Source organism: Caretta caretta, chromosome 1, assembly GCF_965140235.1.
Source record: "Caretta caretta isolate rCarCar2 chromosome 1, rCarCar1.hap1, whole genome shotgun sequence".
Taxonomy (NCBI): Eukaryota; Metazoa; Chordata; order Testudines; family Cheloniidae; genus Caretta; species Caretta caretta.
Window position 1 is genome coordinate 282,530,327 of NC_134206.1, and position 15,602 is coordinate 282,545,928.

A 15,602-nucleotide genomic window follows, 5' to 3' on the forward strand; every position below is an offset into this window, starting at 1 on the left:
TTACATGGGTGAAAGCAGTAGTGTTGCACTTGAATAAAACTGGTGGAATTGAGAATGAGGCCCTTAGATTTTTCCTAAACTACTTAACCACTCTGTTTTGCAGTTCTGCCTGGAAGTTGTCATTCAAAAGCAGCAAAAGGATCACTGGAACTAGAGAGAATATATGCTTTCGTTCTTATAAAGATTAGTTATGCAGTATATATAGAAAATTAATTCCTTCCATTTGCCATTTTGTTTACGTGTTTTACCTTTGAAATACCACCCAATCATTCAGTGTTCCTGATTGCAAAGACACCAGACTGCACTTTCAATAAATAATTCCACTTTAATGACAAAGTAATAATTTAGACAGATACAGTGTGCACACCTGCAAAAAAATATATGCAAGCTGGTTTACAAGCTAGAGGAACAATAAACCAATAAAAATACATCATCCAGTTAAGTCCGATGACACCAAATACTTATTATTAGGGCTTTACAAAGACTACAAAACTTTTCAGATGATTTATTTCACTGTTTCTGTCTATTTACATGATATGTTACATCAAAAAATGTACAAAATATAAAATGTATACAGACAAATGTTTCACAAACAATTTTTAAGTTGTAAACTAGGTGGACTCACTGAGATGTATTGCAGGAAGTTTTGTATATGGTAATATTGTGTGTGTTTGTGTCAAAAATGGAAGGAAAAGATTTGCAAATTTGTTCAGAACACATATATAACAAAGAGCAGCTGGTTTTTTAGTCAGCTCTCAGATACATGTGCTGACGTTTTACAATAGAAACTGATCTAACTTTTGGGGCTCCACATCAGTCTGACTACATTCTACATGCATAAAATCAATTAGAGTTTGTACTAGGGCAATAGCACCGTGTAGGGACTGCTAGATTCACTGATGCAGCTCAGTGCCATTGAAAACTGCATTGATTTCTTTCAGGCTAGCAGCCGTGTTAGTCTGTATTTGCAAAAAGAAAAGGAGTACTTGTGGCACCTTAGAGACTAACCAATTTATTTGAGCACAAGCTTTCGTGAGCCACAGCTCAGTGAGCTGTAGCTCATGAAAGCTTATGCTCGAATAAATTGGTTAGTCTCTAAGGTGCCACTAGTACTCCTATTGATTTCTTTGTCTTTGTTTTACAGCAAATGACCACAGGGTGGCCACAAAGAGTTAGTAGCACCAATTACACATCCTGAAGGTAACATCCACTTAAGTGTACAGTATGGATACACAATGCCATAGCCCTTGGATTCTTTTTTTTAAATTATTTTATCCAGTTATTTCTTGTGGCAATAGCTTTTCCAATTATTCTGATCAGTTTTCATGCAATCTGTTTGTAGCCTGCCATGACAGATGCACTTCAAATTTCATTTTTGCCCCCCAAAAGGTATTGGCTTAAAATACAAATTGAAACATGCTCACTCTAGCATTGATAGCTCCTGCATAGTCATAGCAACTGTAAATACAGGACAAACACACGAGGTTAAAAACAGCTTTTAAGGTTTGCATTCTGTCTTTGTTTGCAACATTGAGGAAATCTCAGCAAGTGTAACATCTCTTAACACCAACAGGATAAAATACAATTTCTTGTTTGTTTGTTTTGATTTGTGCAAGGCTTTTTATATTTACAATACCCACCCAGTAGACTGTGCAAAACCAACCCACTTTTACAGTATAAAGTCTTCCTCTTCCACAGTGGACATCACTGCTTCAGTGTTCTTTAATGCTGTTAATTTTTTTTTCATGTACAACAATAGCAATCAAAACAACATGCTTAAAACTAGAAAAAGAAAAAAAAATAAACAAATATTTGTGCTCATGCTGCATCAAGTGCATCCAGCTCTGCTGGATAAGAATTCGAAACATCTATCCTTCAAAAACTCCATTCCACAGGACTGAATGGACCTGGGTCAGCTTTCTCAGCTTTTAGGTGATAGTGGAAGTGGGTTCTGGGTTTCTTGTATATTTCCTAGGGTAGGCAGAGCAATCTATTCACAAGATAAAAATACTATATAGCAACTGTTCTTTCTCCTATCCATTTCTTAAAAAATCATGATATACAGATATGAGGCTACTGTGTTAACTGACGTTATTTTGTTAGTAAATGAAAAAAAAAACAGTGTAAATTACCAATGGTTTAGGAATTAAACCAACTGTAAAACTGTTCTAGAAATCTGTTTTAAGGCAGTGAAACAGCACCATAGGAAATGTTCCTTCTTCCACTGAAAAGGCTCAAACAAACGAAGCCCTAAAAAGCCTTTAGTCAGTGTTGGTTAATAATTGGTATAAAACTGTAAAGGAGTGGGCAGGTGGTTAAAAAAGACCTTTGTGGTAAAAACAACTTTATAAAATCGGTGACTTGTACACTAAAAACTTCATGGAGAGTGTCACTGTGACCATGGCAATTAAGAATTAAATTGGCACTTATCCAGCATATCACAGTAGTGTTTTCTGGTGATAGCACAATACTGTTTGTGCTTATTGAGTTACTATCATCATCTTTGATTCATTTTGGAATGGGCAGTAGTGTACGACAAACACTACTGTAGTCCTGTGACCAGCACCATGTGGCACAACAGAGGATCAGAAGAGGATCAGAAGACTGCATTGCTAACGCAGCACCTCAGAGAAAAGTAAAGGAAAAAACAAAGTTTTCACTGTAAACTTTTAAAGAGAGAGAGAGAGGAAAAACAAAAAAAAGGTTCCAGTTTGGCTAACACATGTGCAATCTGCTTAGTTGCCCTCCATTTAGGGCCCTTTCCAGTTGATTAATGGAGTCTTACTTGGCTCCACTGATATTGAAATGCCTTGAAATTAAACAAATTCAAGCTTTCCACTTAAGATTTTAATTCCTGACTTTGCAGAGTTAAGCCTCCTGACTACCTACAACACACCGCCCTTGTTCACGGACCTCAGTGTGCTGCTTTAATCCTGGCAGTAGTCAGCGGCAATAGATTTTACTATAATCCCCTACCAAGGTTCGTCCCCTCTAGAGAGTTGATTCAAGAGAGGAATCCAAAATGTCATCATGGTGGCTGGTGCTATCACTGTCACAGCTTTGCGCACTCGAGTAATTTGCTGCTTCTTGGAGCCGCATTAGCATATTCATCTGAGAAAGGAGGTAAGGAAATGTTTATGTAATCACTGTAGCATTTAATGCAGCAGGGGCTACGTCAAAAATTAAACAAACGATTCTGGTGTATGCAGTGTGCTGGTACCCAGAGTGAGAGAAAGGGCAAAATGATTTCGGAATGGGCAAAATATCAGTGGCTGCCACTCCTTGCTCAGCCTTCTGTGCTTTAAATAAATACTACAGAGTGGTAAAGGTCTAATAAGCCATAGGGATATAAGAGCGCTGCCTAATAACTCTACAATTCAGCGGTGTGAATGGCTGCAGCTGCAACACAGACAGGCAAAGGAAACAGTATCACAGCTGGACATCTGGGCCCGTATTTGGAGACAGTCAAGCCTCCAATAATGTTTTGGCTAATGTAGGCAGAATAAATTGGAAAAGCAACTGCAAACATAATCACACGAACACACACACACCCTCTCAGAGAGAGAGAGAGTGTGTGTCGGGAGGTGGACTGTAGCCAGCTGCTACATACAAGAGCACCATCTGCTGCTCAAGAGCTGACCTCAGCAAAAGGAACAGTAACAGAAAACAGCAGACCATAGTCCTGAGGAAAGGGGAAGCATAACATAATTCATTTGGGTATTATCGGAGCCTGTAGTGCATTTGATAAACATTCAGAAGCCAACGCCTGCCTGAGAAAATTGCTCAGATTCTTGGCGACAAACTCAGTATAATGACGATAATTTTATTTATAAAGCAGCACTCATGCCAAAGTTCTCAGAGCACTGAAAAACATTAACCTAATTTTAAGACAGTGCCACCTTTTAGGTGAACAGTTCAGGTTCCTTGTAACAAAAAAATATGCAATGAAAGGTAAGAAGAGGGAAGGTATTTTATTTGTGTGAACCCTTTTCAAGTTTGCTTAGGAATCCTTGAATGTCCTATACTTCATAGCTAAACCATTCACAGATAATTCTATAAGCTTTGAACATTGTACTGGGGATACTACGAAGCAGCTTTAAGCTCCAAATTCAATGTGCGTGTTATATACCCTATGTATGAGACAAATACTGATGTGTGTGCGTGCGTGTTACATTCTATGTATGAGACAAATTCTGAAATGCCTTGTTATCTCATACAGGGTCAGTGGACCTGATTCATCACCACTGAAGTCAGTATCAACCCTCCCATTGGATTCACGCATGCAGGTCCAAGCCTAAATGCAGTGAAGATGCTACGCTTTTGCTACATGGGGGATGGGAGAGGGTCCAGACAGCAAAGATTCATTATGGTGGGACACTACTTCTGCACTACAATGGAGGAGTCTTAGCCATTTCTGCACACTGCAATGTGGAAGGGATAGTGAATGGGCTGGGAGAGTGGCCAGGAGATTCACTCACACTGCAAATCCTAAAGGGCCAAAGGACCACTCCTATATTTGTCAGGTGGGAAACAGTGGGTCATACAGGCTAATTCCTCACATTATCTGGAGATTTATGGTCTGATTTCTGGGAGATGAGCGCCCTGAGCATTTGTGGGGACTCAGGAGTAATTTCTTTAGTGCCAATTTACTTCGGAGCATTTTCTTCAGAGAAGGTCCCTTTTCTTTGGGCTTTCTCCATTTCTCAGAATACCACCCCCACCATAGGTGCAGTGGGGTTCTCTATATTTAAATTATGGATGATAACAAACGCAGTCTACCGAGTGAGATTTATAAAATAATAGGACTTTAGTCGGGCTGATATAGTATACCTTTAGCAAGGGACATAATAGTAAATCCAAACATCCTTGGGCATATTAAATGGGCAAATAAAATAATGCATTACATGTTTTGTTTTGTAATGATTTTGACTGACTTTTCCCCCCGATATAGTAAGCAATGATGCAATAATAAGTTATTCTGAGATATTCCTATGAATGGGAAGAAGGATGTTCAATTCCCTGTTCTGCTACTGTGTGTGTGAGACCTTGGTAAGTCACTTAATCTCAGTTTCTCAGTTCCCCATCTGTAAAATGGAGGTAATATGTACCAACTATACAGGTTTCAGAGTAACAGCTGTGTTAGTCTGTATTCGCAAAAAGAAAAGGAGTACTTGTGGCACCTTAGAGACTAACCAATTTATTTGAGCATAAGCTTTCGTGAGCTACAGCTCACTTCATCGGATGCATACTGTGGAAAGTGTAGAAGATCTTTTTATACACACAAAGCATGAAAAAATACCTCCCCCCACCCCACTCTCCTGCTGGTAATAGCTTATCTAAAGTGATCACCCTCCTTACAATGTGTATGATAATCAAGGTGGACCATTTCCAGCACAAATCCAGGGTTTAACAAGAACGTCAGGGGGGTGGGTAGGAAAAAACAAGGGGAAATAGATTACCTTGCATAATGACTTAGCCACTCCCAGTCTCTATTCAAGCCTAAGTTAATTGTATCCAATTTGCAAATGAATTCCAATTCAGCAGTCTCTCGCTGGAGTCTGGTTTTTCTGAAGTTTTTTTGTTGTAATATCGCAACTTTCATGTCTGTAATCGCGTGATCAGAGAGAGTGAAGTGTTCTCCAACTGGTTTATGAATGTTATAATTCTTGACATCTGATTTGTGTCCATTTATTCTTTTACGTAGAGACTGTCCAGTTTGACCAATGTACAATGCAGAGGGGCACTGCTGGCACACGATGGCATATATCACATTGGTGGATGTGCAGGTGAACGAGCCTCTGATAGTGTGGCTGATGTTATTAGGCCCTGTGATGGTGTCCCCTGAATAGATATGTGGGCACAGTTGGCAACGGGCTTTGTTGCAAGGATAGGTTCCTGGGTTAGTGGTTCTGTTGTGTGGTATGTGGTTGCTGGTGAGTATTTGCTTCAGGTTGGGGGGCTGTCTGTAGGCAAGGACTGGCCTGTCTCCCAAGATTTGTGAGAGTGTTGGGTCATCCTTCAGGATAGGTTGTAGATGCTTAATAATGCGTTGGAGGGGTTTTAGTTGGGAGCTGAAGGTGTTGGCCAGTGGCGTTCTGTTATTTTCTTTGTTAGGCCTGTCCTGTAGTAGGTGACTTCTGGGAACTCTTCTGGCTCTATCAATCTGTTTCTTCACTTCCGCAGGTGGGTATTGTAGTTGTAAGAATGCTTGATAGAGATCTTGTAGGTGTTTGTCTCTGTCTGAGGGGTTGGAGCAAATGCGGTTGTATCGCAGAGCTTGGCTGTAGACAATGGATTGTGTGGTGTGGTCAGGGTGAAAGCTGGAGGCATGTAGGTAGGAATAGCGGTCAGTAGGTTTCCGGTATAGGGTGGTGTTTATGTGGCTAAGTCATTATGCAAGGTACCTTGATTATCATACACATTGTAAGGAGAGTGATCACTTTAGATAAGCTATTACCACAGGAGAGTGGGTTTGTGGGGGGGGGGGGGGGAGAAAACCTGGATTTGTGCTGGAAATGGCCCAACTTGATTATCATACACATTGTAAAGAGAGTGATCACTTTAGATAAGCTATTACCAGCAGGAGAGTGGGGTGGGGGGAGGTATTTTTTCATGCTTTGTGTGTGTAAAAAAGATCTTCTACACTTTCCACAGTATGCATCCGATGAAGTGAGCTGTAGCTCACGAAAGCTTATGCTCAAATAAATTGGTTAGTCTCTAAGGTGCCACAAGTACTCCTTTTCTTTTTGCAACTATACAGGGTGTTTTGAGGGTCAATTGATTAATGTGTGTGAAGTGTTCAGCTAGTATAATGATGAGGGTCATGCAAGCACCTAGACCAGGGATCGGCAACCTTTGTCATGCAGCCCCTCAGGGAAATCCGCTGGTGGGCCGGGACGGTTTGTTTACCTGCAGCATCCACAGGTTCAGCCGATCGCAGCTCCCACTGGCCGTGGTTCCCCGTTCCACGCCAATGGCTGCGGGAAGCGGCGGCCAGCACATCCAGGCCAGTGGGAACTGCTATCAGCCAAACCTGCGGATACTGCAGGTAAACAAACCGTCCCGGCCCACCAGCGGATTTCCCTGAGGGGCCGCGTGCCAAAGGTTGCCGATCCCTGACCTAGACGATGGGAAATACATACAATGAAATTACTGAGATTTTAAAATTGTAACATAAGGGTGATGCTTTCTATTCTGCTATGTTCTCATGCTTTTCTTCTTCTTTTTGATATAAATTAAATACATAATGGACCAGTTAACTGGTGTATTCTTTATATTTCAAATTGCTAGGTTGAAACACAGACTACAAAGGTAAACAAAAAGCTTTGTTCTTACCAAGGGATCCCCTTCTGTGTCGCTTTGTGGAATGTGCTTGGAGGTTGTTCCTTCTTGTGCCGATGCGTAACCCTCAAACCCAATGTCTTCTGGTCTTAACTGAAGTAATGATGGCCATTCATGCTGCACAGGTGCGGAGCTCCACGGGTAAGTATCTGCTACCCACTTTGAGGGATCCTCCCATGGTGCTCTTTTACCATACATCTAAATTATGGATATAATACATTTAGTTATTTAGACTGCGTGCTTTTCTATACATTACTATTTATAACATCTGACAAATGAAATCAAACACATCTAAATAGCTTTTGCAGCACAGACTCAACTTTCAAAAGTGCTCAACACCCACAGCGATGGCCTGAAGCTCAAAAGAGCTCACTTCCAATAGGCACCCAAATGAAATGGCTGCATATTCAAAAGTGCTCCACACCTAACAACCCCCAATGAGAACAAAAAGAAATTGAGAACAGTAGAAGCTACAAGTTTTGATAAAATGTGAAGTGGAACTTTGGGAAAGGAGAGAGAAACATCACAAGAAGTTGTTTGTGAGGTACTTTGAAAATACAAACCCATTTTAAGTGACATTATTTTCACGCATCTTGCAAAGAAGGGGGACATAGGAAATATAAACAGAGATGTTCCATTTATACAGGCTTAGGGAAGCTGTAGTAGAACAATAAGCAAGCCTCTTTAATCTTAAGTAGGGACCACCTTCAATAGGTGAAGAGAAGAAATTCACCTAGCTCCTTTTATCTCCAGTTTACTCAGAGTCCTATTTTCTCTGAGTGTCACAATGATCTTTCCTGGACTCAGATTATCTTGGTCCTATTGCTTCTTATAAGAACATTTCTTTTCTGTATAGTGTAGGCCCAGCAGTATCTATCTATCTATCTATCTATAGCTATATCTATATATACAAAGCAAGTCTGTAGGACTTCTGTGTATTATTATGTTGTTGTTAAACAATTCAGAATGTCTAAGAACTGGGCTGGTTTGTGGCAAACCTATAATTTCTTCTGGATGCTGCCATCTTGTGCTCCAGAATTGAAGTTTTCATTTAAAAAAAAGTCTGTAGCCCTCATGATTGTGAAAATTAATTGAACTACTCCTGTTGATATCAAGTTTATTTTTGTTTTAACTCTGCAGTTTAATGAGGGCAGTTTAAATGTTAACTATTTCATTGCTTATTAAGGTACTCAAGAAACAAAAGACATAACCATATTATGAAGATGACTCATTTGAATGTCTCAAGTGGGTGGGACTTGGCATGTGGGTGGAGCATGAGAGACTACCAGTATTTTTTTTTCTTATTAGTTCCCCCTCCCCCCCGCGTCTAAATAAGCCGCACTAATCTTGGCATGACAGTGCCTATCTCAGTTAGTTCAAGCAGTTTTAGAAAAGAGAGATGCTTCAATAATGCAAGATTCCAAACCTCACCCTATGAAGCAGTAATTTCAATGAGTGTTGGCTGTATTACCAGATTAATTTTTGGCAAACGTTACGTTTCCACACCATATTGTTCGCAGTGTTGCTATAGCCATGTTGGTCCCAGGATATTAGAGAGCCAAGGTGGGTGAGGTAATATTTTTTATTGGACCAACTTCTGTTGGTGAGAGAGACAAGCTTTTGAGCTACACAGCACTCTTCTTCAGAATTCTGAATTCCTCAGAGCTCTACGTAGCTCGAAAGCTTGTTTCTGGCCCAACAGAAGATATTTCCTTACCCACCTTGTCTCTCTTTCCATAGCATGCAAAGTTGTAGTGAACAAAAAGAGAACAAATGTAAAGGGGCCAAACAGAAAATGGAAAAAAAATCAGGTAGCAGGATTACTCCAAGAAATTTGGGAATAGTTAGGAATATAGAGGAAAGAAAAGAGAAGCAAAAATGCCACAGACAAGATGGGAATAAGAGAGACATTAGAGAGGACAGAAACTGAGGGAGCAGTAAGACAAAAGAGAGTCAGATTCTCATGTCCACCAACCCTTGGTGCAAAGTGCCTTAAAGTAACTGAAGAAGCCCACTGGAAAATAACCATAGCATGGGGGAACTGCCTCCTACAACAGCTGCAGTCCATACCCTGGTGTATGTGGAAAGATGGGCTATGTTGGGAAGAGTTGTGGGTGGGATAGGAGGGGGTGTGGGGGACATCTCTGCTATGCCCTGTGATAGACCCAGTCCAGTTGGGTACAGCAGAGTAGTAGAAGGCAGATATACTGGCCACTGGATAAGCAGTTTTCTGTTCCCTGACTGACCAGAGCAGGGGCTGCTCCAGGCTAGGGTGGACACACGACTCCAATTAGCCTGCAAAAAGAGTCAGTTGAAGCTGTTAGGCTAAGGAGAACACCTGACTCCAATTAACCTGCAAAGAGTCAGGTGAGGCTGTTAAGCTAATGTGAACACCTGACTCTAATTAAAGCCACTCTGATACAATGAAAGGGCTTCCTTCAGTCAGTCTGAGGAGAGACAGGGAGCCAGAGGAGAGGAAGTGTGGCTGATGGGCTGGATAATGAAGACACTCTAAAGCCACTGGAAAGGGAGCCCTAAGGTAAGGGTGAAGAAAGCGTTAAGAGAGAGAAGCAGGGAAGCTGTGAGGAAGTGGCCTAGGGAAATGTAGCAACTCTGGCAGCGAAAGGTTGGCTGCCAACAGCTGCTGCCATTAGGGTCCCTGGGCCGGAACCCAGAGTAGAGGGCCTGCCACTACAGAAACACCTCCTGTGAGGGGAAGACAGGCCCCTGCCAGGACAGGAGGCTAAACTGTTCTTGAATAAGCCAGTAGGGACAACAGACTGCGGGAGTTTTCTCATCAATCTCCTTCCTGGCTTATGATGAAAAGGACTCAGTAGACTGTACCCGGCCCTAGAAAGAGAAGGGCTTCATGGAGGGTGGCAGTGAGCCTCTGAGGCTAGCATAAACCGCCTGGAAGCGTGGGACCCATGGGGACAAGGTTGGAGCTCTGCTGCAGCCTGTTCCTCCACTAGTATAAAGTCCTTGAGGTCCTTCCCCTGTGAAGTCCTCACTCGCAATGGGTGTGGTGACCCTGAATTCCTCCTCTTCATTACATACAAGTGAAGAGAAGAACAAGAGTGTATCGCCGTGTCACAGACAAGCACGGTCTTAAGAAAAGCCAAATCATTCATCAGGAAGTGCAGGAGAAAAGGGGTCTGATGCTTACTTCTAGAATTCTACCCCCTTTTTTTTGTTACTGTGGCACAACGCATCACTCTGACACATTTCTGAAACGTACCCTGGAAAAAGCTTATAAAAACAAAGCCAAAAAATGCTTTTTCTTTTTGAAGCAAGACAGTGTTTCTACCTACATACCTGAAGTCCCTCTCTCACGGCCTCCAGAAGATATGGCACCAAAGAATAGTTCCAAAGATCTGTGAACCACACTCTGGAGCCATCAACATCCATGGGGCAGGGGAGGAAAAGGCGAGGACCTGAGAAGAAAAGTTTTTTGTTAAATAACATGAACTGTGAGGGAAAAAAACCTTCCAAAAAATGTAAGGGAAGATGACTACCACGGCAAACTTGAATAAAGAGAATGTTTATCCAGCACTACAATTATTGGCTCGTACTGAGTTCAGCTTCATTTTATTAAAAAATTAGAGTCCGTCTCCCCCTCTTCTAAGGTCTGAACTACACTTGAATGTTTTAGTGGCAAAGCTAAAGAAATGTGATATTTTGCCATTATAAGCCTTAATGAAGACACGGTTACACCAACAGAAAAGTGCTTATGCCAGTATAGTTTATTTCACTTTGCTGAACCCAAATTAGCTATATCAGCACAAGCTCTTTTATACCAGTGTAACTGTGTCTACATTAAGAAAAGGAGTACTTGTGGCACCTTAGAGACTAACCAATTTATTTGAGCATGAGCTTTCGTGAGCCACAGCTCACTTCATCAGATGTGTACCTGTTCCTCTGAAACCTGTGTCTACATTAATTATAGTGCAGATAAGCAGCAAAGCTTTTAAATGTAGACACGGTTAGGGGGGAGATTCTTGGTACAGGTCGATGTTTCCATGGCAAACACTGTATATGAAACTCTTTAGTCCAGTAGTAAGGATAGAAATCCCAGGAGAACAGACTTCCCCATGAGATTTCCATTACTCCCTTGTTTCGGTCAGGTTGGCAAGGCATATTTCCCATGGTGATTTAATGTTTTCAGTCTCAGCTTAAACACAAGATTTTACTAAGTCAATTCAACTTCTACAAACTTTATGAAAGGTTCAGGCTTTACCCATCTTTCACTCTGCTGGCTGAGAAAAGTCTAGCAGCACACTGTCTTGCAAGGACTCACCAATGGTCACATCTGAAGAGCTGTGTGTTTCTAAAAAGCTGTTGAGATGATGCCATGTCTTAGGGATCCAGTCAATGATCTTGATGAGGTCATTATTGCGCATGTTCCTTTCTATTTCTGTCTCAATCAGTTTCCTTCTCAGATACCTGCCCAGGAAACCTTTTACTGGTTCTGTGTGATTAGCACATAGCACCCACCTAATGTGAAGAGAAAACATCAAATAATCATACAACAAATAAACATTGCCTTCCATCTTAAACACAGAAACAGTGACATCAGTGGTTAATGCTGCTTATCTACTAAAAGTCAATTCTAATAATAAATCATAAGGATCAATTTAGTCTGTATCACAAGGGTGATCTCAGTGCCTGTGCTTTCTGAGCCAATGGAAATCCAGTATGTTATAAGGTGGGCATATTACTACAATTCTGAACACCCTGCTGCCATGGCAGTAGGGTAGCAGGAATAATATTCTGTCTGTTTTGCCAGGTGGAAAAGTGCCACACAGACAGCTGTCATTAAGGGAAAGGGGGAAGAGGCAAACAGCTGTAGAGTGTGACTAAATTCAAGATGGGTGTTGGAGGATAAGCTGGAATGAGAGGAAGGAAGGCTGAGAGGCCTGCACAGGGGAAAACAGACACATTTAAAGACAAAGAAAGTGTATTTACCTGAAATTGTGATGCAGCTCTAGATTTGGTGATGAAGTAACCCCTTGGTTCATTGTTCCAATAATATAGGGACTAAAAAGAGAAAAGTAATACATTTAGTAGGAAGCTTCACTGCCACAGAATCCATCCAGGAGCCTGTTCAGAAAATATTCTTTATTTTTATCTTGCCTGGAGCCATCTTTGACAAAAGGAAAGTGCAGATGCTGTTTGGTCTCAAATTCCAATGATTTCTGGCCAGACTTATTTTTAGTATATTTGTTCTTGCTTTTTTTTTTTCCTTTTCACACTTATATTTTACTAGTGGTCATAAGCACTAAAAATAAATGAAGCAAAACAGTGCTCATATACCTCATTATCTGTGGCTTGTTTAGTGGTTTTACTTCCAGGAACCAGTGAATCTTAGGAGCACTGAGCCATAATACACAAATATTTTATGAAGGGAAGCCCTTACCACAGGCACTTTTATAGCAGAAATAGCCTGATTAATAGGCCGCTAGCAGTTTTCAAATACCTTAATTACTTTTTATTCTTTTTTGACCACACAAGACAGCTAGTCAATCACATTCTCCTTTGGTACTATGTCTAAACAACTTTTCCACTCTTCTACAGCCAGGTAAATGTTTGGCTCACAGTATAGCTGTTGGAAACAGGAGGTCTACCACAAAAACAGCAGCTACCGTATAGCATACTCCATGGGTCCATCCTGTATCCAGGAAAACACCTTATGGATAACAACCATCATACATCTGTTGTTACCCTCCCACAGGCTCTGGGATCTTCTGGAACTAATGTGCCTGTGTTCCATGACACAGATGTGTTCTACAGCAGTGGAAGGGGTTAAGATCCTGATTCAGCAAAGAATTTAAGCACATGCTTAACTTTAAGCATACATTTAAATGTCATTGAAGTCAGTGGGCATTAAAATATGCTTTAAGTGAAGTACACACAAGTGCTTGGCTGAATAGGGATACAATTACTCACATATTTAAAGTTAAGCACATGCTTAAGTACTTTGCTGAACCGTAATATGAGTTACAAGGGTTCCTTATAACATATTTCATCATATCACACTAATAAAGAGCTTTCAATTGTTTTAATCACAGAAGGCAGGGGAATTAAGACCTGCTACTTACCATGTATTATATTTACAATTGAGGAAACCATTGAAGATATCACTCAAAGAACCAATATGGTGGAGGTTATCAAGAATTATTACTACAGGGAGATCAGCACCCTTGTTGTCAGCACTGCACTGCTCAGCCAGGTTAGCTAGGTACTGACGCAGATCCTTCAGCAAAAGAAAACAAATAAAACAGGAGAGTAAAATGCATTTAGTCATTTAGTAGGGGGGAGATTTTCAAAGGCACAAAGGGGAGTTAAGAAATTTCCCCCACAGCTTATATCTCAACTGAGTTCCCATAACCCTAAAGACTTGTTTCTCAGCCAGGGCAAAACTAAAGTTTCAGCTGTATATAGAGAAAAACATATACCAGACATGGTATAGTGAAAACGAAAATGTAGGTAAGTCTCACTAAAGGTAAGGTAATAAAGTTTGTGTCCTGCTATCCTGAGGATACATTTCTCAGCAATCCGGTAATAAAAGACTCTATATTACATTACCAAAAGGCTGAGCTCTTTAATTCACGTATCAGTCCCCCACTTTTAGGAACACCAAATTAACCCAATTAAAACAATAGATTGTTATCTCATCTAGTTCACTGATCCCATTCCCTCAGATTTCTGCCCATCATCTTCATCCCCTCACAGACCACCTGTTGAACCCTTTGGGGCGGCCATGTCACATGCCACAATAAAGTGTATTGCTTACGTTTATTTCTCTCTGACAGCCAGCTACCTGGGGAGTAATGGTGGATTTGGGGTTGGGGAAGAATGGTCTGTAATCATGACAATTTATTTTGCTCTTGATGGTTTATTGTTCCTCAGTCTCCTGGCTAGTCCAGCTTTTCAGCTGTCCCTTGTGTGCAATCTACAGTATAGCAGACAGCACAGCAATGAGAGCAGGGTTCAACCTGCACTTTCTTAGAATAGGGATTTTTCATTTCCCGCATCACTCAGAATTTGCCTCAGTGATTTCACAATATCGGTACACGGTCTCTCAACAATCCTTGTTGTGAATCCCTGGCACTTTGGACAGAAATCTCATTCTCATTATACTAGAACATTTCCTGGATCAGTGATAGCAAAATCATTTTTTGAAAGTAGAAACATGTTATTTGTTGCTTTGGGAAAGTTCTTGTTTGGTTGCATAAATATGTTAGGCTGTTTCCGACGAGGTGCCTTGGGGGAAAATCGTGAGTTTCTTCATAGTTTAGCTCTGTAGCACCATCTGTATTGTTCAAGCACACACGACAAGGGTTTATTTTTTTCTTTATTACAAACTAAGAGATTTACTTGTCAAATATCTTAGCACAAAATAAAGAAAAAAATGAAAGGAAAATACACACATACACTTGCCAGTGAGCCAGCAAAGCAATGTTTTTGTGACTCACTCACATTATATATTCTCTCTATATATAATTCTGATAAATGTGAGCACTTCTCTGTCAGAGTGAATGATATCACAAATCATTTGCATAAAGGGAATGAAAATAGGTGTTTATGATGGAATAGTTCTCTTATCCCCTCTATGGTCTGTGTAGACTTTCTTCTCAATCTATGCTAACAGTGCTACATGCTCATCACAAAACTCTAAGCAAAGACATTGATTTTCTGATCTTTTTTTGGGTACCAATCAATTTACACACCCTGTTTAGGGTAATAGGTGGCTTGTGAGTTACTTGTGGGTAATATGGTTATCCCCTCAATACCTTGGCAACCTGAGGTAATAGTTAATTCGACCTGCATGTTGTCTGAAGCATGGGCTAAATATTGTATTATCAGCACCACAACTGTAGATTTCAGGAGAAAACAGCAGCAACCAGAACCTATATAGTGCTAAGCAAGGGATTGAACCCAAGTGCTAATCCAGTGCCTGTGCACTAGATCACCGTTCCTACTCCCATCCAGTAATTTTGGGCAACCATTTTCACTGTCAAAATGCAAGTCAGACTAGCACTATATTGTACAGCTAATGTATTCAGAGAGAGAAGTTACTGGAAGTCCATGGACTAGAGTTAAAATGGCATTTTATTCTGCCTTTATCATCTTGTGAAGTGGAAGTCCGACAAGTACCCCAAAATTCATCTCTTCCACACACGATGCACTATTCAGATTACAGAGAGTTGTGGCTGCATGTTTCACTCTGATTAGAGGTTCCATCTCTATAGGAAACCACA

At 40.8% G+C, this 15,602-nt stretch overlaps 1 protein-coding gene across 11 annotated transcripts in view; it reads right to left on the reverse strand.

Moving 5' to 3' along the window:
* Positions 1 to 305: 305 nt before the first annotated feature.
* Positions 306 to 15,602, reverse strand: part of NAV3 (neuron navigator 3) — a 778,536-nt gene continuing 763,239 nt past the window's right edge. For all 11 annotated transcript variants that reach the window (XM_075124347.1, XM_048835702.2, XM_048835701.2 and 8 more), the window contains 6 exons: positions 13,440 to 13,594; positions 12,307 to 12,378; positions 11,639 to 11,835; positions 10,657 to 10,775; positions 7,336 to 7,539; positions 306 to 3,111 (listed from right to left, as the gene is read on the reverse strand). In XM_075124347.1, the coding sequence (XP_074980448.1) occupies positions 2,992 to 3,111; positions 7,336 to 7,539; positions 10,657 to 10,775; positions 11,639 to 11,835; positions 12,307 to 12,378; positions 13,440 to 13,594 (867 nt within the window). In that variant the 3' untranslated portion in view covers positions 306 to 2,991. The remainder of the gene's footprint in view (positions 3,112 to 7,335; positions 7,540 to 10,656; positions 10,776 to 11,638; positions 11,836 to 12,306; positions 12,379 to 13,439; positions 13,595 to 15,602) is intronic.